The sequence below is a fragment of the Petaurus breviceps genome, unplaced genomic scaffold (genome assembly GCF_028583685.1).
Source record: "Petaurus breviceps papuanus isolate PSGF00001 unplaced genomic scaffold, PetGlider_PUasm1.0 90747, whole genome shotgun sequence".
In the NCBI taxonomy this organism is placed as follows: Eukaryota; Metazoa; Chordata; class Mammalia; order Diprotodontia; family Petauridae; genus Petaurus; species Petaurus breviceps.
In genome coordinates this window covers 870,366-896,197 of record NW_027187334.1, presented here as the reverse complement: position 1 = coordinate 896,197, position 25,832 = coordinate 870,366, and the positions used below count along the sequence as shown (strand labels likewise).

The 25,832-nt window shown below is 37.4% G+C and overlaps 1 protein-coding gene across 1 annotated transcript in view; it reads right to left on the bottom strand.

The window, feature by feature from the left end:
• Positions 1 to 25,832, bottom strand: part of LOC138145738 (connector enhancer of kinase suppressor of ras 2-like) — a 558,854-nt gene that overhangs the window by 225,043 nt on the left and 307,979 nt on the right. The window contains exon 7 of the mRNA XM_069067369.1: positions 4,380 to 4,448. Within this exon, the coding sequence (XP_068923470.1) occupies positions 4,380 to 4,448 (69 nt within the window). The remainder of the gene's footprint in view (positions 1 to 4,379; positions 4,449 to 25,832) is intronic.

Genomic DNA, 25,832 nt, shown 5'->3' with positions numbered 1-25,832 from the left:
AGTGATGAGGTAATAGGGAACAGGGAATTGATTACCTGACTAGCCTAAAGTCATGCACTTGGTAAATGAAAGGAAAAGTCCTGTGATCCTATTATCTTCTAACTCCTTTTATCCCTTGCTTTATATTCCTTCAGTTCTTTATAAAAATCTGACACTGATAAGTCAAGTGACAAGCATTTACTAAGCAAGGCACTTTCCTATGCACTCTGGCGCATACAGAGATGCATAAGGCATCAGGCCTGACAATAAGATTAGAAACCAGGTAAGGACATAGGAAAGATATCCCCAATAGAGAAACAAAAGAGAGTGGATGGTAAGCAACAAAAGAATGATCCTAGATTGTGTCTAGATTCTAGACAGTAAGTACTAGAGGAATTTGAAGGAACTTACTGTGCTCAAGTGATCCAAAAGGTCCCATGTTCTAGCTACAGAGGAGATAGGGCACAAAGTGGGATACTAGGAAGAATTAGAGATCTAGAACTGGAAAAGACCTCCGAGGTTCTCTAGTTTAATCCCTTCATTTTTCAGATGAGAAAGGAAGTAATCTGCCCCAGGTCATGCAGGTCAAAAGTGGCGGAGTTGGGATTTGAACCTAGGTTCTTGGACTCCAAAGTCTCTTTCAACTATACCCTGATACCTTTGAGCCTACAAAGATGTTGTGGATGATGATGAGGAAAACAGAGTAAGATTTAGATGAGCAGAAAAGAAATAGAATGGCATCCTATAGCAAGGGAACCTGCATGAGCAAAGGCTAGGGAACTTGGGATTTTCTTAACATGTCCCAGTGACAGCAAATAAGGCCCAGCAATAGCAGAGGCTTGTAATGGTGAAATGCTGAAAGATACAGGTGGCCTTGAATACAGGCTTCAGAATGTGGATTTTATTCCGTAAGCAACATGGATCTAATGAGGTTTTTTTAAGCATGAGAAGGATATTTAATTTTAATATAGTATTTTAGGAAAACTAATCTTGCTACGGTATATAGGATCAATTAGAAAGTGGAATCGATTCATTTTTGCCCATCAAGAAGCATATCTTGAAAACTATCAGTCGGCCTTTGTAAAACAAAATAAGCTCAATTCTAGCCCATGGACTGGTCTCGTTGTCCCCCCTGAGAGCAGGGCTTCTTTTTTATTTCATGTGTATCCTGAGTGCTTAGTATAGTGACTGGCACATAATAAACCCTTAATAAAGGTTTATTGACTAACTGACTAGATTGGTTTTTTTCAGGCTTGTTCCTTTTTTATTTTTTCAAATATTGAATTTTTTTCCAATCACATATAAAAATTCTGTAACTTTTAAAAATATTTTGAATTCCAAATTCTTCCCTCCCTTCATGGCCTCCCTGCTTCACTGAGAAAGCAAGCAATTTGATATAGGTTATAAATGTGCAGTGATGCAAAAATATTTCCCTATTTGACTAGATAGTTTCCAGGCTGCTAAGAGGCATAGTGGACAAAACACTGGGAGTGGAATCAGAAAGACTTGAGTTCAAATTTGGCCTCAGAACTGCTGTGTAACTCTGGCCAAATCACTTAACTTCTCTCTGTCTCAGCTTCCTCATCTGTAAAATGGGGGAAATAGTACATATACCCCAGAGATGTTGTGGGGATCAAATGAGATAATGTTTGTAAAGCACTTAAACACAGTTTCTGGAACATAATAGGTGAATAATAAATTCTGTTTCCTTCCTTTCAAGAGTAGAACAAAAATTAAATTTAGTGAACTTACAAAGGCAAATTTACAGTGAGAAAGGAAGACCCATTAATCGATCATACAGCCCTGTGTTGGAAGGGAAACAACGAGTAATGGCAAGGATGTTTGTATCCAGGCGTCCAACACACAGACAGGAGAGGTCTCTAAGAGTGTGGTTCAGGCCAAATCCAAACACACTTGAGATGCAACGCCTGAAATTGGTGGCAACATTGTTGTGTGACTGCAAGCTCTTTTCCATCACTAGGAAGGCAGGGGCTTTCTTTTTTCTCTATTGAATTGAAAAATCAGTGTATTAAAAGTCACCAACAAACAGAACACTTTCAGAGACATAAAGACTAGTAATGGGACAATTCAAAGAAACAATAAGAAGAAATAGAAGCCTTGCCACGCCATGGGGTAAAAAGGGAGTTGTTTTCCAGGCTACTTTTGGGGGGAACATACTTTTGATTGTGGGAGAGGAGACAAAAGAAGCAGCAATAGTTGTCTTGTGTCCCTCAACCTGCATCTCCACACTGAATTATAGGCATCAGCATCTCTTAATAATTTAGCCTTTCTTGGAGATCTTCTTTCTCTAGGGCAAGGGAAAAACAACCTGCCCCTTAAATACCTACCCTGTACTTCCTCAGTAGTTATCCTCAGTACATAAGTCCTGCTAAGCCAAAGAATTGTATCCAAGGCATCAGGACTTGGTTCCCTGGCATGCATTATTCCATGGTAGAGAGCAGCACTGGGTTACAGTGGCTTAGTGTGGCAACTTCACCGCCATACACATTGGAAGAGTTTCCTTCCCTGAGAACGCTCCCTAGCTGTGAACCTTTATGCATGTTTGGAAAAATGACTGATCTTTTGCCTTTTGAATTACTTGTTCATCATAACCAGTTTCCTTCCCCATCACTTAATTCCCTGGGCTTTTAAGACTGCTCATGGCTAGACAGATACACTTGTTTTTTTTTTTCTTTAAAGCTAGCTGTTTTATGTGAGGTATCCAGATTTTCAGTGAAAGGAACACACAGTTTTGGTCTATGTCTTAAATAATTTATTTCATCTTGATATCCTGTGATATCCCATATGGATAATATCATCTGAGAATTGCGCTTTATATCATATTTTATCAATGCTGTGGCAATGAACTTATTGGTATTTTTATTGTTAGTCTTAGATAAAGGCTGGCCTGATGGAATGGAATGAACTCCTTAGAGACTTTGTCCTTAAAATGATCTTTTCCCACTTATGGCATCTTATTTGAAAGTAGAATTAATGAGTTTCTGAACTTTAGTGAACCAGGCTGTTTTATTGATTTGGCTGAACAGTTTTAAAAGAAACAAAAACAGGAAAGGCAAAATGGAAGATTGTGAAAATATGTGGCTCATGTCTCTGAAACATTAGATATTCTCCTAGAAGTTGTAAATTTATCTTGTTTTATGTTGTTCTTATGGGTTCTGAAGAATCCTTAGCAAGTCACTCACTATGCCATTCCTAACTGTGAGAAGCAATCCCAGATTGAAAAGCGAGTAAATATAAGCTGTGGAAACAAGCTGAATGGAGTCCTTTGATGCAGCAGAAGGCAGAAGGATCATTTTAATTGACCCTGCTATGCTCTTGTGAAGATTAAGAGAATTTCCCCAAATGTCAAGGGAATGGGAGAGAACCTGACAGTTCTCTCTTGCCTTCCATCCAGAGGACTTGTAGCAGTATTCTGGGAGTGAGATGTGTCATGAAGGTGGGAACAAAGGATTGATGAGGTGGAACACTATAGAAATGGATAAGGAAGCCAAAGGCTTTCTACCATGCCTTAGCACCATGACTAGCTCAAGGTAAGTATTAATATGTATTTGTTACTTAATAAGTATTTTTTGCTTAATCGACATTTGTTGAATGAATGATGAAGTATTTGTATGGCTTTACAAATAAGCAGCTTTTTGGAGAAAAAAAGGATGCATGAATTGGAATGTTGAAATCCAAAGTCATTTGCTTTAGTTTGCTAAACTCTTGCTGCCCTGCTCTCTCAACCTGGTGTACCAAATATTGGCCACTGGCATACATATGATTGTTTTCAATTAAACAATATTTTCCTGATTATGGAGTAAAATGCCTAAAGAGTTCACCAGCAAGTCAGACTGTCCCTGTGCCTGTTTTTATGCCTGGTTTCTGAGTCTGGCTTATTACCAGTCTGGGTTAACTGGCCTCATCTCTGTTCCAGCTATGATTCAAACTGGCATCTTAGAACAGTCCTGACAGATGACTTTTTCTGCTTGGCTAACTGTGGTCTTTGACTTCATGATCCAGGCTAAGAGCTTGCCTCTGATCTTGTCTTAGCATCCTAAGCTCCTTCAAACCAGAAGAGTCTTAGCACTCCTGAATCCTGAACAGTATGGTAAGTACATAAACCTATTCAATGGGTAGCCTCCTATTCTCTAGTATTCTGGAACAAGTAGAAAATTTGGAAATTGGACAAAGTGGATTATAAAGCCCAGCTCTTCTACTTGCTACTTTAATGACCTTAGGCAAGTCACTTTGAGCCTCAGTCTCCTCATGTGTAAAATGGGTGGATTGGACTAGATGCTGTGTAGGGTCCTTTCAGGTCTAGAGTCTATATTTCCCCTGTTCTATACATAAGCAATTCCTTCCACAGTGGACAGTGTATAAAACTCAAATCTACTTACCACAGTCTGATCATTAACTTGGATCACTTCATCCCCAGGATCAATTTGCTTGCATTGGTCAAGATTAGACTGAAAAACAAAAGAAAAGAGGAAATGTTAAACAAAGAGGTTGGAGAACCATCAAAAAGAGTCCCAGCATGATTCTAAACATTGAAAAAATGTCAGCATCAATGAGGAAAACATCTGCATCGAGGATTAAATAATAATGTAAAAGATATAAATATACATAAATAACAGAGAAGTAGGAGGCCATGGTCGCCAAATGTCACATATTTTGTCAGGTGTAGTCACAGCTGCGTTAGTTTTGCTTACTCATTCTTTTAGATTTTTCCAATGAGAGTTCCACGGGGGTAGGGGAAACTATGAAGAAAATGTCTGTGTTATAAAAAGAGAAGGCATCAATATGACTAATTAAAAAAAGAAAAAAGCACATGTAACCAGTCTGTACCAATGCTGACAAATCATACATTTTACATTAACTATCATACATTCAAAATAAAAATCAAATGAAGAGTTAAGATGTAAACTTATACAAATGTACCACAGGGACTAGCACAGCTAGGTGGCTCAATGGCTACAGTCCTGGGCCTGGAATCAAGAAGGCTCATCTTCATGAATTTAAATCAGCCTTAGAAATTTACTAGTTGTGTGACCCTGGGCAAGTCACTAAGCCCTTTTTACCTCAGTTTCTTCATCTATAAAATGAGCCGGAGAAGGAAATGGCAAACCACTCCGGTATCTTTACCAAGAAAACCCCAAATGGGGGACTAAAATGACTAAAAAACAGATAATCACAAGGACTAGGGGCTAGGTTTCCCAGCCTCAAGAATGAAGGTGTCCAAACTGAACACATCACAAACTATGTGTGCTAAAGAGATGAACGTATTCTTCCACAGAAATTGGGAGTAATGTGATATATAAAAAGCTATTCTCATTGAACTGGGAAAGCCACCATGCTGAGGCTACAGAGGGCACAGTGGTTCATGGTAAAGAATTTAAATATTTTACTGGTCTGCTGCACAATTTAGATTGGGAAGCACTGAACTAGAATATAAGTACTTTGGAAACTTAGTGATTTTCAGTCATTACATTCATTTTCCCCACAGACTGACTTGAAAATAAATACAGAACTCACCTGCCTGCAAGCTTGCCTACTGAGAACAGGGCTGAAAATGAGGAAGTAAAAAAAAAATCATTGCCAAGCATCTAAAATCAATGTCACAGGTTTCTACACTAAAATCATGTATTTAGTTCATAAAAGGGTAAAAAGAGAACGTGGGGCTCTGAGGTTGCTTTTAGCTGTGCACATATGATTCTAGGATCCATTAGACTATTCTCATTTTCTTGCTTTGTTTTGGGGGTAGAGATGGTGGTCAAATTAGGTATTGAAAAGGAAAGTGGGAGGGAGAGAGAGATAGAAAGAGAGAGGGAGAGAGAGAGAATGAGAATTCCAATAAATTGTGATCAGATAAGGGAATTTCAGAGTTCATAGGCGTGGAAACGGTACATTTGTTGGTGATGGTAAGATCAAGGGATGACTATCTTTGTGTATGACTGATAAGGAATAGAGGAGTAGGTCACTGGAAATGAGTAATGTGAGGAAGTGGGAATTTGGGGAAATTTGAGGGAGTATCTATCTATCTATCTATCTATCTATCTATCTATCTATCTATCTATCTATCTATCTATCTATCCCCTAATATGATGGCAGGAGGTAGGAAGAAGAGAAAGATTGTGAGTCAGATACTGAACTCTTTAAGAAAGGAGGGAAATGTCCTGGAGGACCTGTAAACAATAGCTACCTGAATTTTACCAGGGTGGTTGATATGGATTGAGCAAACCTCACTGGAACCTCAAAGGAGGATACTCAATGATGGTAGTAGAGGAAGAACTTGGAAGCAGTAAGGAGGAGCAAAGAATTTCCCAATTCCTTCACTTTGATCAGTGAGTTGGGGAAGGATGGGTAAAAATAAATACAGCCAGTTCTGGAAAGGATGGTCAGGGAGGCTGTGTCATCAGGAGGGAGTCAAGTCTCAGTGAGAGCCAGAAGATTTAAGATGAAAGCAAAGTTGTTGCCTATAAAATAGACATTCCAGAGGGCACAGTGGGATGGGGGGGGTAATTTTAGGAAAGGACATAGTAAGGATTGAAGCGAATGAGAATAAGCAATTAGGCAGAGGAAGATGGAGAATAGGGTTTGAATGATGACCTATGGGGTTCAGAATCACTTGGGTGGGTAAGAGTATAACCAGAGGGTAATTTGTTAATCATTAGGGCAATTTTTCAGAAAGATTTTCAAGGTCAATAGAGTTATGACCTCAGAGTGGAGTCCTTTCAGAGCCTTGGGCACTTCAGGTGAGGGAGCAAGAACTGGGAATAGAAGGAATAATCTAGTCTCCTTCCCCCAAGGCATGATACAGGCTGGCAACTTGATGGAAGAATTCTTTCTTCTTCACTTCAGCAATGGGAGACTGTTATGATGGAATGGTGCTTTTCTTTTTTCATAAGAGGCTGGAGACCAAGTTAAGAGATGCAAGTGGCTGAGATGGAATGGCAGGAATAGTCAGTTATATATTTAGAGATGTCTTCTACATCTACTGGATAATTCAGCCATGTCCTTTTCCTAAACCATTTGCCTAGTGTTGTCATGATGCTAGGGCTATATCTTATCCCCAAGAAACCTGCTTACCCTAAGAAGTTAAAGATTTAATATTTTACTTAATATTTACTAGAGCATTTGCAATTTTTAATCTGACAAAGATTAGTCCAAAGTAATGAATCTTTAATGGAGAAATTTCAGCTATCAGTAGATTCAGGGCGAGATAGAAAAATAAAACTTAACCTACTACACCTAACTAGAGATAGGTTTTAACTACTGAGAATGGACTCTCTAATTTCAGCCGTGAACAAGAAAGAGCTAGCTTGGTATGTTGCAAAAAGCTGTTTCACATTGACACACATTTTTTTTGTGATAAGATCAGCTATTTACAGCATTTTAATAATTTTAATAATTCATGGATCTGTGATTTCACTGATACAGCATGAAATCGTATGACTTAAGATGCTTATAGAGAGTTGCTATGAGTAAAAACTCATCACTTTGTACCAATCTGCTAGGCTAGGTCCTTAGAGAAAGTATCTGCCACAGAGACTGCACGTGCAGTCTTTCCAGTTTGATATGATCTGCCAAAACTTCTGCCCTACCAGCATGGTCTTCTAGAACCCTGAGGCACCCCACAATGGGAGTAGGACTTTGATGTCTACGGTCACAAATTCCTCCATCAGGGTTCCCTGGTGAATTTTATTGTGAAGGACAGTTATTAGCTGACATGAAAATATTTATTCTGGTTTCCTGATGTGCAGAGCAACATGTGTGAAATTCAAACATGCTTTTGGAAATTCAAAACTATTCTCCTTTATGTATGGGTACCAATGGCTTTAATCTAAGCAACAGCAACAATACCTCAAGAGAAATGTGAAAGGACCTTAATTTAGGAATCTGCTTTTCTTTTCCTACTGTGGACATTTGGTCTGACCTAGACAGCATAGCCCTGCTTTGTCCAAGTCAATAAGTATTTATTAGGCACCAATTATATACAAACCATTGGAACAGACTGAGAGAAATGCAAAGATAAATAAGAAAATCCCTCACTTCAAGGAACTGACAGTATAGCAGAGGAATTTATAATCCATTAGCATAATAAAAGCTTTAACTCAGTTATACGTGAGCTTTGAACTCATAGAGATCTTTCGTTACATTTTCTAGTTTCTCCAGAGGAAGTTCAAATTACTACTGTCTTTTTTAATGACACTAAAAATATATCCCTTGAAATGTAAAGAGATAGGTTTTAACTACTGAGAATGGACTCTCTAATTTGAAAATGATAACTTTAACTTTCCTTCCAGGGACGCTAAAAGGCCATGGTAACAACTAATTACTTAGCTAGAAACAAGAGAAAGAACCAAAAACAGCAACTAGGGAAGCAAAATCAAATGTGAGTTTATTTGGCAACAGCTGGAGAGGAAAGGCTTAGCTCAGTGATTCCTACAGCACACTCCCTGTTTGGCTCAGGAGATGGGGACCTCACTTCACTCCTAAGCTAACTGGTCACTCGGATGGGGTAAGGGCATGGGAGGTTGGCTTCATCCAATGCTTTTGAGAGAAAGAATTGTTCCTGGGGGGCTTAGTGCAAATTCTAACCATATAATTTTATTCAAGAAAAACTACCACCACCACCTCTTTTCAAACCTAGGGTTTTTTTTCCACATTAAAAACTGCAGAGGGCTTTCCAGGGGGTTCTCTGATTGTTTTTCCTGTTCTCTTCAGTCTTTTCCATTGGGCATGAGTTAGTGGCATAACGCCCTAGGTGTTGGCAGAAAACTTTCTAATAATGGTTACTATTAATAGGAGATCTTTATAGAGTACTTTACAATTTACAAATAACATTGCTGATGATATCACTGTGAGGTGAATGGGACAGATATTGCTCCCATTTGACAGAAGAGAGATCTTAGGAATCTCTCCCCCCACCCCCAATGAATTCTACTCTTTTTTTTCAGATGAAAACATGATCTAAATCTTTACTGAGTAGAGAAATGCAAATTAAGACATTATTTATATAAGATTATATTATTATATATAATATATTAATCTATATAATATAATATAAGACATAACAAATTCTGAGATACTGCCTCATACTTATCAGACTGGCTAACGTGACAGAAAAGGAAAATGACAAATGTTGGAGAGGATGGGGAAATATAAGGGCGCTAAAGCATTGCTGACGCAGTTTTGAATTGGTCTCGTCATTGCAACGAATCCTACTCTTCTGAGTAACCTTTCAAAGCCTTTACTCCAATCATCATTCCTCTACTCAAAAATCTTCTTGTGGTTCCCTAATGCCCACTGAATTAAGGCATAAACTCCAGGTCCTAGTATATTCTGGCATTCAAGATCTTCTATAAATGAGGCCTAGGTTCAAATCCTGATTCTATTGCTTTATTGTGACTCTGAATAAATGACTTTTCTTCAAAACTTGTTTCTTAATCTACAAGATGGGAGAGAGGAGTTAAACTAGGTGATCTCCATGGCCCCCTTCCAACTCTTATGCCATGCACCATTTAGTGAACTGTTCTGAAATGAACAGATATGCATTGCAGGAGCTAGGATTACTGCCCATATCTAACTTCCAATTAACTGTTCTTACCACTGCCCCTTCCTGCCTCTTTGATGTTGTCTTTCCAGTACATACTTCATTAAGAAGGTAGAAGTGATAGTTAGATACAGGTGGAGTCAAGAAAGGAATGGACTATTTTCAATTCCTGAGAGCTCACACTTTACCTGACCTCAACCATAAACAACGAGCCCTTTCTTTGACTTGTCTCACACTAAATTATTTATCATTACTTTAAATTAAAATCTAGCTATGAGGTCAATTCTCCTTGAGAAAGGAAAAGGAATCAATTTGTAGCCATGCCAGAAAACACACACACACACACACACACACATACACCACTTTGAAGCTTTTTTATTTCATTCCACACTTTTACCAGGGAAAGAAGTCTTATGTGGTTTTCTGTTTCCTTGTATTAGCTGCACGGTTTGAAGATTGGAGGAGATTAGCTTGTGAAAGATTTATGGTTTTCATTTGGTAGACTGACAAATCCTCTTATTAAAAAATTTATGTACTTTTAAAAAGAGAGCTGTTTTCCCTTTGCTATTAATATAATATTTCTCTTGTAGCCAAACATTCATGAGGATTTAGTATTAAAATACAATACAATTTATTTTTCCATAGCTCATTATAAGGTTAGTTTCTGAATCTTCAGGAGAATATACAGTCAATTCATCTACCAAAATAGTTTTGCTAAAAATGAGATGGTTTGGCAAAGCATTTAAATTGTGTGATGTTCATCAGAAACCAAGTGACATGAAAATTGCTTTATACTCTTTACAAGGCAGTGTTTGAGAAAAATATGGACAAAGTTTCATAAACTAACCACCCAAATTCAAAACCTGAGAAAAAAGCACTTTAGAAAAAGAAAGGAAAATTAAAGCATAGGAAGACTTTTTGTCATCTATTAATGAAACTACAAAAAAATTGACCTTCCATGAAATTTGGAAGTGAATACCTTTGCCACGCTCACAGAAAACCAAGAAAAGGAAACCACAGGAAGAATGCTCGAAATATTCTAAACTGTCTAGAACGAAACTATAAATTCTAAATAGGATCATTATCTAAATTAGAAGGAAACTTAGAGATTCATCTAGTTCAGACTCATTTTCTAGAGAAATAAATTGAAGTCCAGAGATGGAAAATGACTCACAAAGAATTAACAGAGGAGTCCTTTAACAAACAGGATGTTCAGAACCCAGAATATAAATCTACACCATTGCTCAGACTTTAGGAGTGGTAGGTTGGTTCAGAGGACCTGGGTTCAAATACCAGTTTTGCTATTTAATATTCGTGAGTTCTTAGTCAAATTACTTAACCTCTACGAGCCCCAGTTTCCTCATCAGGAAAATGAGAAGGTTAAACTATATGACCACTAAGATTATTTTCTTTTTTCTTCTCTTTTTAAAAATATTTTAAATTAAATTTTATTTTTAGTTTTGAATTTTCTCCCTTTTACCTCCCTTTTCCCACCCACTGAGAAGGTAAGAAAAATAAAACCTGATACAAAATTGTAAAGTCAAACAAAACAAATCATGACATTAGCTATGTACAAAAAAAGAAAGAAAGGAAAATATGAGCCTATCAGTTTTCTGTATAGACATAGCATGTTTCATTATTAGTCCTTTGGAATTGTGGCTGGTCATTGTGTTGATCACAATTCTTAAGTCTTTCACAGATATTTTCTTTATATTATTGTTATTATTGTATAAATTATTATCCTGGTTCTGTTCACTCCACTTTCCATTATTCTTATGAGTCTTCCCAGGTTTTCCTGAAACCATCCCCTTTATCATTTCTGAAAGCACAAAAGTATTCCATGATTTCCATATACCATAACTTGGTCAGCCATTCTCCCAATTAACAGGAACCCCTCTCAGCTTACAATTCTTTGTCACCATAAAAAACTCTGCTCTAAAGATTTTTGGAAATATGGGTAATTTTCTTCTTTCTTTGATCTCTTTGGTAGTTTGATTGGTATTGATTAGGTAGCATTGTCATTTTTATCATATTGGCACAGTCTACCCATGAGCAATTAATGTTTCTCAAATTATTAAGATGTGTCTTTATTTGTGCAGAGAGTATTTTGTATTTGTGCTCATATAGTTCCACTCTGTGTCTTTGCAGGTAGACTCCCAAGTATTTTATATTGTCTGTAGTTATTTTAAATGGAATTTCTCCTTTAATCTCTTCCTGTTGGACTTTATTGCTATTATACAGAAATGCTAATGATTTGTGGTTTTATTTTACATCCTGCAACTTTGCTAAAGTTGTTAATTATTTTTTTGTTTTTGTTTTGCTTTTTGGAGGGCAATTGGGGTTAAGTGACTTGCCCAAGGTCACACAACTAATTTCTGTGTGTGTGTGTGTGTGTGTGTGTGTGTGTTAAGTGTCTGAGGCTGTATCCGAACCCAGGTCCTCCTGACTCCAGGGCCAGTGCTCTGTTCAGTGTGCCACCTAGCCGTCCCTGTTAATTGTTTTGATTAGTTTTTTCATTGTCTTTCTAGAGTTCTCTAAGGTAATCATCATATGATTTGCAAAAGGTGATTTTCTTTCCTATTTGCTTATGCTTATTCCTTCAATTTCATTTTCTTGTGTTTTTGCTATAGTACAAGTATTGTACAATATTGCTATAGTATTTATAGTACAATAGTGAATATGATTGGTGATAATGAACATCCTTGCTTTACCCCTAATATTTTTAGAATAGCTTCTACCTTGTTCCCATTACAGATAAAAGCTGACCTTTGGTTTTAGATAAATACTACTTATCATTTTAAGGAAAACTCTGCTTAGTCCTGTGCTTTCAAGTGTTTTAAACAAGAATGGATAATGTATAATATCAGAAACTTTTTTCCATCTATTGAAATCATTACATGATATTCATTAGTTTGTTAATAACATAGTTAATTATGTTTATAATTTTTCGAATATTGAACCACTCCTGCATTCTTAGCATATATAGCCTGGTCATCATATATGATTGTTGTATATATTGCTACATTCTCCTTGCTATTATTTTGTTTAAAATTTTCTGCATCAATATTCATTATAGATACTGGTCTGTAGTTTTTTCTCTGTTTTGACTCTTCCTGGTTTAGGTATCAAGGCCATATATATACCGTAGAAGGAATTTGATCGGACCTGTTCTTTACTTATTTAAAAAAACAATTCATATAGTATTAGAATTAACTATTCTTTAAATATTTTATAGAATTCAGTGCCAAATCTACTGGATCCTGTTTTTTCCCCCTTTGGGAGTTAATTTGTGTCTTGTTCAATTTCTTTTTCTAACTCTATATTTTGTTAATTTGGGCAATTTATATTTTTGTAAAGGCCCATTTCATTCAGATTGTCAGTTTTATTGGTATATAGTTGGGTGAAATAGCTCCTAATAATTGCTTTTATTTCATCTTCACTGGTTGTGAATTCACTTTTTTCATTTCTGGTACTGGTAATTTGATCTAATTTGACCTCCACTCTCTACTAGTTCAGGGATCCTCTGGGATCTCTTTCTGCTCCAGTGATCTCTGCCCTGCCGCCCAGTTTTAGCCCTCTTTCAGCCCCTGGGTAGCATGTAGCATGCTGCAGCATGCTTTTGGTCAGACCCTCTCCCCAGTATTCGCAGACTACTCTGTTGTCTCAAGCCCCCTTGGCTAGAAAATGACTTGCTGCACCCTTTTTCTTGGTTATCTGGATCAGAATTTGTTCTTCTACATTTTCCAGTAATTTTTGTCGGTGGGGTTTTATGAGGAGTTAGGCTGTACCTGCTTCCTGTTACTCACCCATTGTAATTCCATCTGCCCCTAAAATTATTTCCAATTCTAGATCTATAAGCCTAAGTGTTTGCACTAGATGGTCCACTGCCCTAGCACCTTCCCATCCCTATCCTGGTACTTCATTTTTCAGTCTCACTCTTCACAGAACATTTTTTTTACTATGACAAATAAACAAAATCAATCTGTAAAATGTATTACCTGATTACCAAAGCTGAACTCAAACCCTTATAAAACTGCATAATATTAAGGTCTTTAGCACAAGCAACTGGTCAGGGGGGCAGCTGATGGCCAATTACTAACCTTCCTTACTTCAATAAAATTCATACCTCAAGGATTTGTGATTATCCTGGTGGCCATACTCTCTTCCCCAACAGATTTTCCCAACATCAGCCTTTGCTGATGCTCTAGAACCTTCAAATGTTATCAGATTTCAACAATGGAAGCAAATCAGAAGCATATTAACCCAAATCAAGCATGATAATATCTGATTGTGACAACCTATTTGCAAGAAAATTTCTTACAATGTTCACACATGTGCATACAGATGCAGCTTTGCTTCCTTCCCTCACATCTGGAGGAAAGGAATACCAAATTAGAAAACTCATTTACAAATACTTAGAAAATAAATTAGCTGCCATAGGGGGAAAAATACTCAAGATTCAATATTTCTTTGACTGCTTTTATGGAAAACACTGAATTAGTAAGTCTATTTGATTAAATTATATCCCCAAATAATACACTAATTTGCTACCGTTAAGGATACCTAGTTTAAGTGTACAGAAAGGTACATCTATTCAGTATTGAGGAACTGCTTGCCCAGCTAACTCTGCAGAGGCCCACATTCTCTCCACTTTTTTATCTTTGACCAGAGGTCCTCACAATCTCTGGATTGCATCCTACAAAACCGGGGAAAATGGAGTCCACAAAAAAGAGGATCTTTTATTTCAACAGGTTTGCTATTGTAGACACAGAAATACACACACTTCCAATTTCCTTATTTTGGAGTATTATGATGGTAGCTATTGCTGATATTTTTATGTATGAATATACAAATATACATACAGAGTGTGTTAGCTGAGCATCAAGATATTTCGTTAAAAGAAAAAAAATGAAAATAAAAGGAAATCTAATCTAGTAAATTACTATTAGAAAAATGTTTCCCAAAGAAAAAAATTCATGAGAACTTCCAGTATAAGTTCAGTTCCTTTAAGTAACAACATATTACACAGAAAATCTAGACAAATCTTTGAAGTTTTCTGGTGAATCTTGCTTGTTTTCTGATAGTAGTTATCCATGTCAATATTTTGATTAAGAGAATAATCCTATGGGATGCTGCAACTGACATCCTTATGCAGTTGTAAATTTCTTAACTGGGATTTTGATATCAGAGTTTCATACTTTAAAAAAGAATGTATTCTTTTGTTAATATCAGGAAAACTTGAAAATGAGGTTAATAAGTGGTCTTCACCCTAAATTCATCAACAATGAGACCAAGTAATCTCTAAGGTCCCTTTCAACTCTCAAATCCTAAATCTGAGGTACGTTTTCTATCAAGAACCAATTTCCTTTTCTGTCCTTTACCAGAAACCAAAAGAAAGCAAGAATACTACTGCAGAACACTCTTAGCATGCTTTTCCTTTTAAGCATTAAGGGGGGGGGGTTCATGGAAAGAATATTCAGTCACGGGTATATTTTCAAACTCTTTTACCTTCTATTGTCCAAAAAAACAGAACAAGGGAAAAAAGACAGCTAGGACTAGATAGGGACTTGAAAACTGCTGACCAGAATGTCCAAGTAATTTAGGCAGGCATACTTTAAATGTAGACTGTGTCTTTCCTAATTTTATAAATAAGACGTTCTTATCAAATTAGGTACTGATCAGGCTATAAGGTTTTTTTTACTTTCAAAAGTCCAACTGTGCTAATGTAATACCTGGAGAGATTTTGCTTCAAATATAGCTGAAAGGTTTCTAGTACTTCTTCCAGTATTAAATTATATTTGGTTTTAACCTGGATTCCAAGAATTTCTGTAAAAATCAACCACATGCTAGCCTTTTTTTTAACATGGTATAATATTCTGTACCTGATTCACAGTGCAAAGGAACAATACAAACAAAATACATATTGATCTCTAATGATAACTATCCAACCTGTCTAGCTATAGCAGAACTCCCATTAGTGCCTACATTTACGTTTGTGAACTGAACATCCATTCAGCTAATAATCAAAGGTAATTTCCTTACCAAATTAATGTTCTTTCCATCTTTTGAGGACAGTGATGTTTATGTCAAAACTACACGTACATTTAGAGTTCAGGGCCATTTTCCACTCCTGCGAAATTATAAATAATAAGCACAAAATATACACAAGCTAGTGACTGGGGTTATTTCTGGATGAAATAGGTCTTTGTGTTTCCAGCCAACAAATCCAGAAACCTGGATAAAACCAAAGTGCTCCCAAACATTGACAAAGAGATGAGCAAATGGGCCAAGGGGACTTAGCTTCCTTCTTTTTGGCAGCTCACAAACTTAGACAAGAATGAAAAGAAGGTTCAGTGTTTTGGACTGTTTGGCCAGCACAGACTCTGCAAAGCAATGCGAACACCCAAATCAATTAGTCTCCCCCTGAGTTCTTCCCGGTCTCTGAGGAGCTCACGTTGAGCCAGGCCGAGTGTGGTTTTAGGGCCAAGAGATGAGGAGGAGACACAAGCCTTAGCCATCCTGTAGTGGAAGGGATAAACCAGTGCTTGTGTTACTTACCACTGAGCTATAATACCACTTGAGAATTGGCTTTACCAGGCAAGGTGGGACATTCGAACTCTGGTCAGAAGGAGCTAAACGAGCTCCACCCCCTCGATTTATCCCTTCCTTTGCCACATCATCCAATTCCAAGAATGCTTGATATTTAGAATTGGGGACAAACCTTACGTATATTCTTTGGTAATATCAAAGAAAGCAATTTAGTATCTATGAGCACATATACCCTCATATGATCCATAGGAGATGAATATTAGAGGTATAATGAGCTTCACTTTAGGGAAGCTAAGGCTCTCAAAAGCCATGTGACTTGCTAAGGGACTCAAACTCAGGCCTCTCCTGACTCCAGACCAGCACTCTCTATCTTTAAGGCACTGTGATAGACACTTCAAGAGATATAGAGAAAGATGAATATAGCACCAACCCTCAAGGAATTGATTATCTAGCAAAGTAGTTAAGGTATAATGGGAAAAAAGCATCAGATTCCTAGTCAGGAGATGTGGATTCAAGTTCCAGCTTTGCTAATTACCAGCCTAAAGGGTAGTAAAGTGGCTCAATGGATACAACACTGGGCCTGGAGTGAAGAAGATCTGAATTTAAACCAGGTTTCAGACACTTACTAGTTATGTGACTTTGGACAAGTCACTTAACCACTGTTTGCCTTAATCCACTGAAGAAGGAAATGGCAAATCACTCCAGTATCTTTGCTAAGAAAACCCCACAGACAGTATTAGTGTGCTATGGTTCACGGAGGTCGCAAAAAGCCAGATATGACTGAAGGACAACAAGGGGGTACCCTCTCTGAGGTTCAGTTCACTCATCTGGGATGAGTGATAGGGATAATAAGGAAGAAGCTAGAATCTAGGAATAATAAGGGATAAGATAGAGATGATAAGACTTGTACCATCTGTCCCATAGGTTATTGTGAGGAAAGCACTCTGTAAGCTGCCAAGTATTCAAGAGATGTAAGCTATTCCCATGACAAAGCAGTTCACATCAAGTGCCTTAAGAGAAGGATGAAGGACTATAAGAGTTCAAAGGAAGGCAAGATCATTTCTAGACTTAATGAAGGATGTAGCATTTGGGTTAGACCCTGAAGGATCTCAACATATGGAGATAAAGATAAAAAAGGCAGAGATGGAAAATGGTGGCATGTGCCTAAGAAATAACATATAATCCAAACTTCTAGGGAATAATAATGGGAGAATAATGGGAGAGAAGGCCAGAAGAGCAGAGTGAATACAGATTGTGGAGGACCTTAAAGGGCAATCTAAGAATAATAATAATAATAATAGAGAACCACCGAAGATTTTTGAACTGGGAGAGATAAAAATCAAAGTCGTACTCTCATAAGATTAAATCCGGTGGTGTTATGAAGGATTAACTTCTGGAGGCGATGAGATCAATTAAGATGCTATTCAAAGAGTCCTGGAGAGTTACATTACACATGCCTCATACTTTAAATTGAACATGGAAAGGGGACAAGTCCTTTTTGGTTCCTATAGCCTGCAACTAAACATCTGGTTTGCCTTTGGGCATTTGCCTAAACTTTTCAGCCAAGACAAACCAACAATCTGGTGATTATAAATTATTCCTTACAAGAACAATCAATGCCTTGCTTCAAAATAGACTAAAACAGAAAATGGTGCCTTTCCTGGAGAATTAAGAAAACTGCACGGAATCAAATATAGTATAATTTGACTTTTATGCAGTTTTATTAACTAAAATAATCAAAAAGAAGCTAAAATTTCCCAAAGACCTCTTAAGTACAATAAATATTTGTGACCACTCCAATTTGTATAGAATAAACATTTTCTTGGGTCATACCAATTTTTATCTGTGTGCAAAAATAGTTAGGTAGGTTAGCCTCTCTTTACATTTTTGTTTCATGTTAATAACTCTCTCATTTCATTTTTTTCTCAATCTTGAATAAAATGGTTAGATGGGGAACAATATAAAAGCCCTCAATTTCTCCTAATTTAGTGTGTCTAAAAATAAACTAATTCATTTTTCACCATCCCCTACCCTGAACCTAACCATATCTCCACCTTTCTGATTTAAGTATGTCAATGATAGCACCATTTTATTAACTTGCGAACCCCGAAGTCATCTTTGACTCCTCTCATTCCCCACCCTCCATGTATGATTGTAAGCTTTGTGTATTTTAGGATAGTATCTCTCATACTAGCTTCTCTCCATTTCTATGGCCACCATCCTCTTGCTCAGTCCTTTATTACTGCAGGACTCAGCTATAGCAAAACTCCCACCCAATCCTTTCTCTGTATTGCCACTGGACTCATGGTCTGAAAGCACCACTTTTGTCATGTCACTCTCCTGGGCTCAAAGATATTCAGTATCCTCATGGTCTTAAGGATAAGATGGAAATTCCATGGTCTTCAATGATTCCACTTAGTTCTAGCTTGTCTCCATACCTTTAGGGTCATGCTATTTCTCTGTCTGGAATGTCTGGCCTCTTTCCTCACTATTTAAGTTCTACTTACTGTTCAAAGCTCTCTTAAATACAAACAGATAGGAACTCTAAGAAGCAACATAACTTCATTTTAGTGGTATAGTTTGCATTGTCCAGTTGCATTTGCATAATAGGACTCCTTTTAAGACCTAGGCTAAATGACTTAACTTCTAGCATTTAACCTTCATTTGCTTATATGGTTTCCTCATTTGTAAAGGCAGTGGCCAAGAGTCTTAGTTATTTGGAGAACATTATTTTTCAGGGAAAAAAAGACTCAGTTTTGATGTATAACTAAGGTGAAAATCATATATGCCTAGTGCATTAAAATGTTCTGATTGGAGATAAAAATTCCATGTAAAAAGAAGAACTCTATATTAAAGAAATCTAGACCTGATAATCAGTTCAAGTCATCCTATCTCCAGTCCTCTAAGGAAGCTTGATTCTCCTCCTTCAAGACCAATACACTTGATCTTTTCTGGGACAAAGTAGTGCTGCTCTCTCACCACCACGATATCCATGAGTCTATCTAGGCAAACGTCTGGTGAACTTTCACTGAGTCAGGCTGTGCCCCTGTCTTGCCGTTAAACAAGCCCTTCATAGACAGAAAGAAACAGACAGACAATCGAGTGAGGCTAAGACGTTTGGAGCCAGACATCTAATAGCCTGACTCATGTAGTCCCAGCCCCTAAAGTCAGTTCTGGAACTAAAATTCTACAATGCCAAGAACCTATACATGTTTATACTGCCCCCTCATGGCAGTCATGCTAGGGAGGGGCAGGTTATATGTTTCTTAATGAACACAAAAAAGTAATTGAAAGGAAAACAGATATTAGTTATGTTTTCTAATAAAAACTGTTTTGCTAATATTTTAAATAAACCAAGCTATGGATTTAGATTAGAAGGCATGGTGGGGTTTATTTTATTTTTTTTTTGAGAAAGAAGATTTCTTTGAAATTCAATTGCTAATAAACATTTTTAAAATTGTAGTCATTTCCTTGGCCCTTGGGTACCTTTAAGATAACAAAGTTAAATTAAAGGAAGTCAAAGGGAAGAAAAGCAGTCCACCCACATTAAGTCTCCAAAGACAGAAAGTAAAATGCCAGAGCTCAGCCAATTACATATGAAAACAAACACCAAGAAAGCTCCCAAAGTCCAAAAGCTTACATTTTTAGTAGCTCCTGTGATTATATGCAGCCCATCATATGTTGACTTGATATACATCCCCCAAAGAAAAAGCAGGAGAAGAAATAATTAGGATATGTGGGTGGTTAATTCCACACAAACCAGCTCCCTTCAATATTGCAATAAACAAATAAAAGATGTTTGCACAATAATGGAACAACACTTGTTTTGGATTAAGCTCAATGGCATTTCAGCAGATTGGAGGGAACTGTGGTTGAATAAAACTTGCAAAATAAAATGAAATAAAATAAAACAAAACACATTCAGAGCCAATAAAAACACATGTTCCTGTTTTAATGTGTCCACGAATTCCTACATGAGAACATAAATTCCATGCTAGAAATTTCCTAAAAGCTCAAGCAATAATGAAAAAGTTAGGCATAGTATTTTTATTAAATACACTTAGAAATTTGATTTTTCCTTACAAAATTTTAGAATCACAAGTAATCAAGGCACAGTAGAGGTATTTTTAAAGAACCCACATGACAGCTTTTTGGAGATGTACTGTAACATTTCATCATAGAAAAAGGTCCACAGCATACCTGATGAGTTAAATACACGTTAGCAAGGGTCTTTTATTTTACAGGAAGGCTTGAGACACAAGTACCACACAATGACTTCTAATTATATAATCTTAAGAGTTGGCTGGAGTAACAATAGTCTTCTAGTATGACCTGAACCCAATGCCAACATGTTTCCTCAAGCCTGCCACATTTACTGTGAGAAGTCATATCCTTGGAGACCTAATTCTAAAATCACAGATCTAGAACTGCTTATTGTGGGTTCTTCTTTCTAAATAGTTTCTATTATTGCATTGTAGTGCTTCCCTTCTGGCTCCTATTTTTTTCTATTCTACCTCATTCTTAGAAGAATACCAATTCCCAAATGCTACAGAAAGTATTGTCCCGTGGTAGTATTCTTCTGATGTTTCTTGTTTTGTATTTCATTATTGATCTTTGCCTTTCCCTTCGTTATTTCTGCTTCATTTGCCCTGGAATCTCTTCCCTGAGTCAATGCCTTGTCACTTACTCTGGGTGTCAGTGACTCTAAGGGCTCTAATTCTCCTTTTCCTGAGGCAAGATGAGTGGTTTCTCTAAACACCAGATCCTTGCAGATAATATCCATTGAAAGGTTCCCATCTCCCTTTCTAGAATATCTCTCTTTACTCAAGGTCATTCATTACTGGCACTCCCTCTCACCACTGAAATTGTTTCCCCATCTTTCTTCCTCCCCTTTTCCTCCTTTTAAAATCTCTCCCTTTTCCTCCTTGACTAATTCTTCAGTAGGCTCCCTTCTTCCCGAGAGAACACAGGAGATATTTTCCTTTTTAACTGTTACACTTGATTAGGGTACATCACCTATTCCCCTCTATCATCTTCCTTCCCTCTCTCTTTTTTGTACATTTTGTCATTTAGTCCCGCAAATATTGTTGATTAACCCATAGGAGGGGTCTTGCAAAGTTTTGTTCACAATATCTCAGGTCTGTTTCTCTGATGTCACTTCTGTTTGACTTCCGAATACAACCTTATCTCCTTGTGCACATTGAGAAAGAAGTCTCTTAATGGTCTCTCTGCTGTTGTTGTCCTTAATTGCCGTATTTTTTTTTACCTGTCTTGTAGAATGTCTCTTTATCATTGAACATATATCCTTTTTAATTTATAATTAAGCTCAGGCTTGCAGGGTAGGTCACCTCAGTCTAAATCTTGAGCTCCATGTCTCTTCAGAATATATCATTCCATTCCCTTTTGCACTTTTTGGCAGGTACACAATACTTGTGTTATTTTAATTTCTTTTCCTTTGTATATGAAGGTCTTTCTCCTGGTCACTCGCAGAATTTGTCATGTCTCCATGGAATTGTTACAGTTAATCACTATGTGTCTCAGAGTTTGCAACCTTAGGTTTTGTTTTGGAGGTGATGTATAGATACTTTTGATTGACACTTTGTTTTCTGTGTTTCGAAGTTTTGGGAAGAATTCTATTAAAAGATATTTTTATTTATTTCATTCAATGTTTTCTAATTACATATAAAATTTTTAACATTCATTTAAAAATTTTTTTAGTTCAAAATTCTCTCCTTGCTCCTCACTCACCCATTGAGAAGGCAAGCAACATGGTAACAATTATACATATGAAGTTATGCAAAACATATTTCCATATTTGCCATGCTGCAAAAGAAAACACACAAAAAACCCCAAGAAAAATAAAGAAAGTTTAAAAAGAGTGCTTCAATCTTCGCTCAGAGTTCATCAGTCCTCTCTCTGGGTGTGGATAGCATTTTTCATTATGGGTCCTTTGGAATTGTCTTGGATTGCTGTCTTGATCAGAGTAGTCTTTCAGAGTAAGTCTTTCACAGTTGATCATCTTTACAATATTGCTGCTATTGTAAACACTCTTCTCCTGGTTCTGCTCACTTCACTTTGCATGAATTCATATAAGTCTTCCCAGGTTTTTCTGAAACCATTCTGCTTTTCATTTTTTATAGCACAATAGTATTCCACCACAATCACATATGACAACTTGTTCAGCCATTCCCCAATTGATGGGTATCCCCTAATTTCCAATTCTTTGACACCACAAAAAGAGTTGCTGTGTGTTTTTTTTGTACAAATAGGTCCTTTCCCATTTTCTTTCATCTCTCTGGAATACAGAATTAGAAGGGGTGTTGTTAGATTAAAGGGTATGCAAAGTTTTGTAGTCCTTTTGGCATAGGTCTGGATTGTTTTTCAGAATGGTTGAACCAGTTCACAATTCTACTAACAGAACATTAATGTCTCTGGGAAGTATTCTTGTATTATTTCTTGCAATATGGAGTTCAGGTTTTTTTGACTTGTAGTGTTCTTCTGGGAAACCTACAAATCTTAAGCTGTCTATATGCATCCTGTTCTCAAGATCAATGCTTTATTTGTAGGGAGAGCATGATTTCTTTTATGGTTATTGCATTTTGTTCCTTTTCTTCCAAATTATCCCTTACTTCCATTTATCAGTTGTCTTCTCCTTTGTTTCTTTGCTGAGACTTGCCACCATGGATTCAAATTTTTCTTTTCTGCCAATTTTATTTTTTTTTTGTTGAGAAGGCCATAAATTCTGTTCTCACAATTCTTATTCCTCTTTTTAAACCATGAAGAAAGCAAGTTGAGGTTCCAAACTCTCCTCAAAACCACAGGGTCCTCTGCTTTATAAAGTGTTGAATAATTTTCCTTTATTTTGTAGTATTTATTCATAGGTTCCTGAACTCTTTTATTAAATCTGGAGACTATATTTCCTTTTGCTGTTAATGTTTTTCCTATTGGTTTATCTGCTTATGCTCATGGTCTTTGAATTTTCTTCTTCCTGATATGTTTGGTCATTTCAGTACTGTTTTCCTTATTTTCCCTTATTGTTCACTTTCTGATTCATTCCCCTCTGCCTGTGGATTCTGTGGGGTCTGAATTTCAAAGTGTCTTGGGCTCTTCCCATGCTATGCAATTCACAGTGCAACAGCTTAGGTCTCTGACCCAAGGGGATTTGGGGGGATGGACAGAATTGGCATCAAGTAGATGTTGGACACTTCCCCTCAGGCTTAGTGGAGTGCCACACAGTACCCTGTCCCCACATGTATGTCCTGCCCATGGTCTTTAGCTCTGGTCCAGTGGCACAGAGCTACAGCTGGGCAAATTTTTGCATTTTGGAGTTTGAATCTCAGTGGTATGGAGGGAGTGTCAAAGTAGACAGCTAAGCTCTGATACAAGCATCGACTCATCTTGTCCTCATCCCTCCGTTTCTTTCAGTCTCTTGCAGAGCTCTGTTGTAATAGCTCTAGTAAACTTCTGGAGATTGACATTTGTATCTCTGTGGGGGGGAGTGGGTTTGGGTCTAGGTTGTATTCTGTTTTCAACTCCATGAATCCACAGGGTGGGAGGGGATACTGAATGATTGTGAATTAGGCATTAGTTTGTGGAATTTTTATCTTTTGGGGGCTCTTGGTGTTCATCTTGTTGGCCCCATGGCCCAGAACATTCTACTCTTACTTTAAATAATAATGATCATTGAAAATGTGACCGACAAAAAAATAGTATGGGAAATTCTATCAAATACTGAATCCTTCAACAGAACCTTCCAGAGACCATGCCCTGAAGCAGCTTTGGAACTCTTTCCCTGGGTCAGGCTCAGACCCAACACCACTCTTTCACTCAGACTTGCAGGGGCCATAGTCCTCTTTGTCTCTCCTCTCACTACACACACTTTCCCCTCTGGCCCTGGAAAGTATGATCAAAGCAATACTACCATTTATAATGTAAATTGTCTGTCCTATTAATCCACTCACTGTCCTGGTAACTTCCCAGAACACGATACTTTTCCCTGATCATGACTCCCCTATATATGTTGTCTCCCCCTAGCAGAACATAAGCTTCTTAAGGGCAGGGATTATCTCATTTTTGTAATTGTACTTGGAATATAGTAAGCACTTAAGAAATGTTTTTATTCACTCATTCGGTCATACCACCTAACAGCCTAGAAATATATTTTCTTCAATTAACCTTTCACCATAAATATTCTACTTCGAAAAGAAAAGGATTACATGAGTGACAAGGGTTTTCAGATCGTGCTTTAATTTTTGAAACAAATCACAGTCAGTGAGGCTGACTATTGAGAATTCCTGCTTTGATAGCCAAGGTTCCACTTGCTTGAACACAAATGTGCATGTAGTAAATATTACGTATTTGCATAATTGAAAAGTCATGCCCTGGTTACTAGAGCTGTCTGAGGTACAGCATTGAGAGAAAAAGTCTGTCTGACTCCTCTGTAATCACAGGCAAGGTTGAGGCCTTTCGTATTCTTATAACTTTTGACTGCTGCATCTGGAACGAAATGCTAGAGTCACTCACTTTCTAGACCAGGAAATATGTGTGTCTTCATTAAAGACACACGAGCCTTCTTCCAAGTCCTTGCCCTTGTGTCTCATAAGTGGCATCTATGGCTGGGCTAACTAGAATATACACCAAGGCTTTATGTCTATTGGACTTGAAATGAAAAGACCTAGGTTAGACTAGCCCTGGCTTTGCCCCTGATCACGTTACCTGCGATAACTCTTGGGCAAGTGGTTTGGGGACTCTGGGCCTCAGTTTTCTTCTCGAAAAAGGAGGGGGTTGGACCAAAGGAGGGTTCTTAGCCTTTTGGTCATGAACTCCTTTGAAAGTCTGGTGAAGCCTATGGAAGCTTCAAAATTGTGTTTTTAAATAATTGAAGGACATGATAAATTTCAGCTAGAGGTTAATGAAAACAAAGGTGTTATTTCTCCCAACCAAGTTCCATCCACCAACTCTCAGGGCAAGAATCCCTGGTCTAAAGGCTCTCTAAAGTGTCTTCTTGCTCTACGATTCTATGACCTATTTTATTTAAAGATTTTGCTGTGCTGAGTTAATACTCTAAAATAGGGCATAAAATCATAGAGGAAGAAGGCACCTTAGAGAGCCTTTAAACCAACTTCCTTATTTTTTTGAGAAGAAAACCAAGGCTCAAGAAAATGAAATTACTTGCCTAAGGTTAACACAAGGCAGCTAGGTGTCACAGTGGATAGAGGCCTGGAGTCAGGAAGACTCATTTTCTTGAGTTCAAATCTGGCCTCAGACATTTGCTAGCTGTGTGACCCTGGGCAAGTCACTTCACCCTGTTTGCCCCAGTTTCCTCATCTGTAAAATGAGTTGGAGAAGGAAATGGCGAACCACTCCAATAACTCTGCCAAGAAAACCCACAATGGGGTCACGAAGAGTCGGACATGAATGAAATGACTGAACACAGCACAGTTGGCTTAGTGGCAGAGCCAGGCTTAGAACCTAGATCTGTTCACTCAGAGTCCAGTGCAAGAAAGAAAGTTTAGTGTGCAAGACTGAAAACACATCACTTTGGTTGGCTCCAAATCAAGCATTATGTCATGCCAGAGAAACGAACAAGACTAGGGCATAACACTGCTAATTGTCTCACCTAAAAATATTACTGAGATATAAACCCCCAAATATTAAAAATCAGCTGCTAGATAGTAAATAAATTGGATATTCTTGGGGGGGGGCATGTCTAAATCCATTACCTATTTCTTCAGGGAAAATCAGTCAT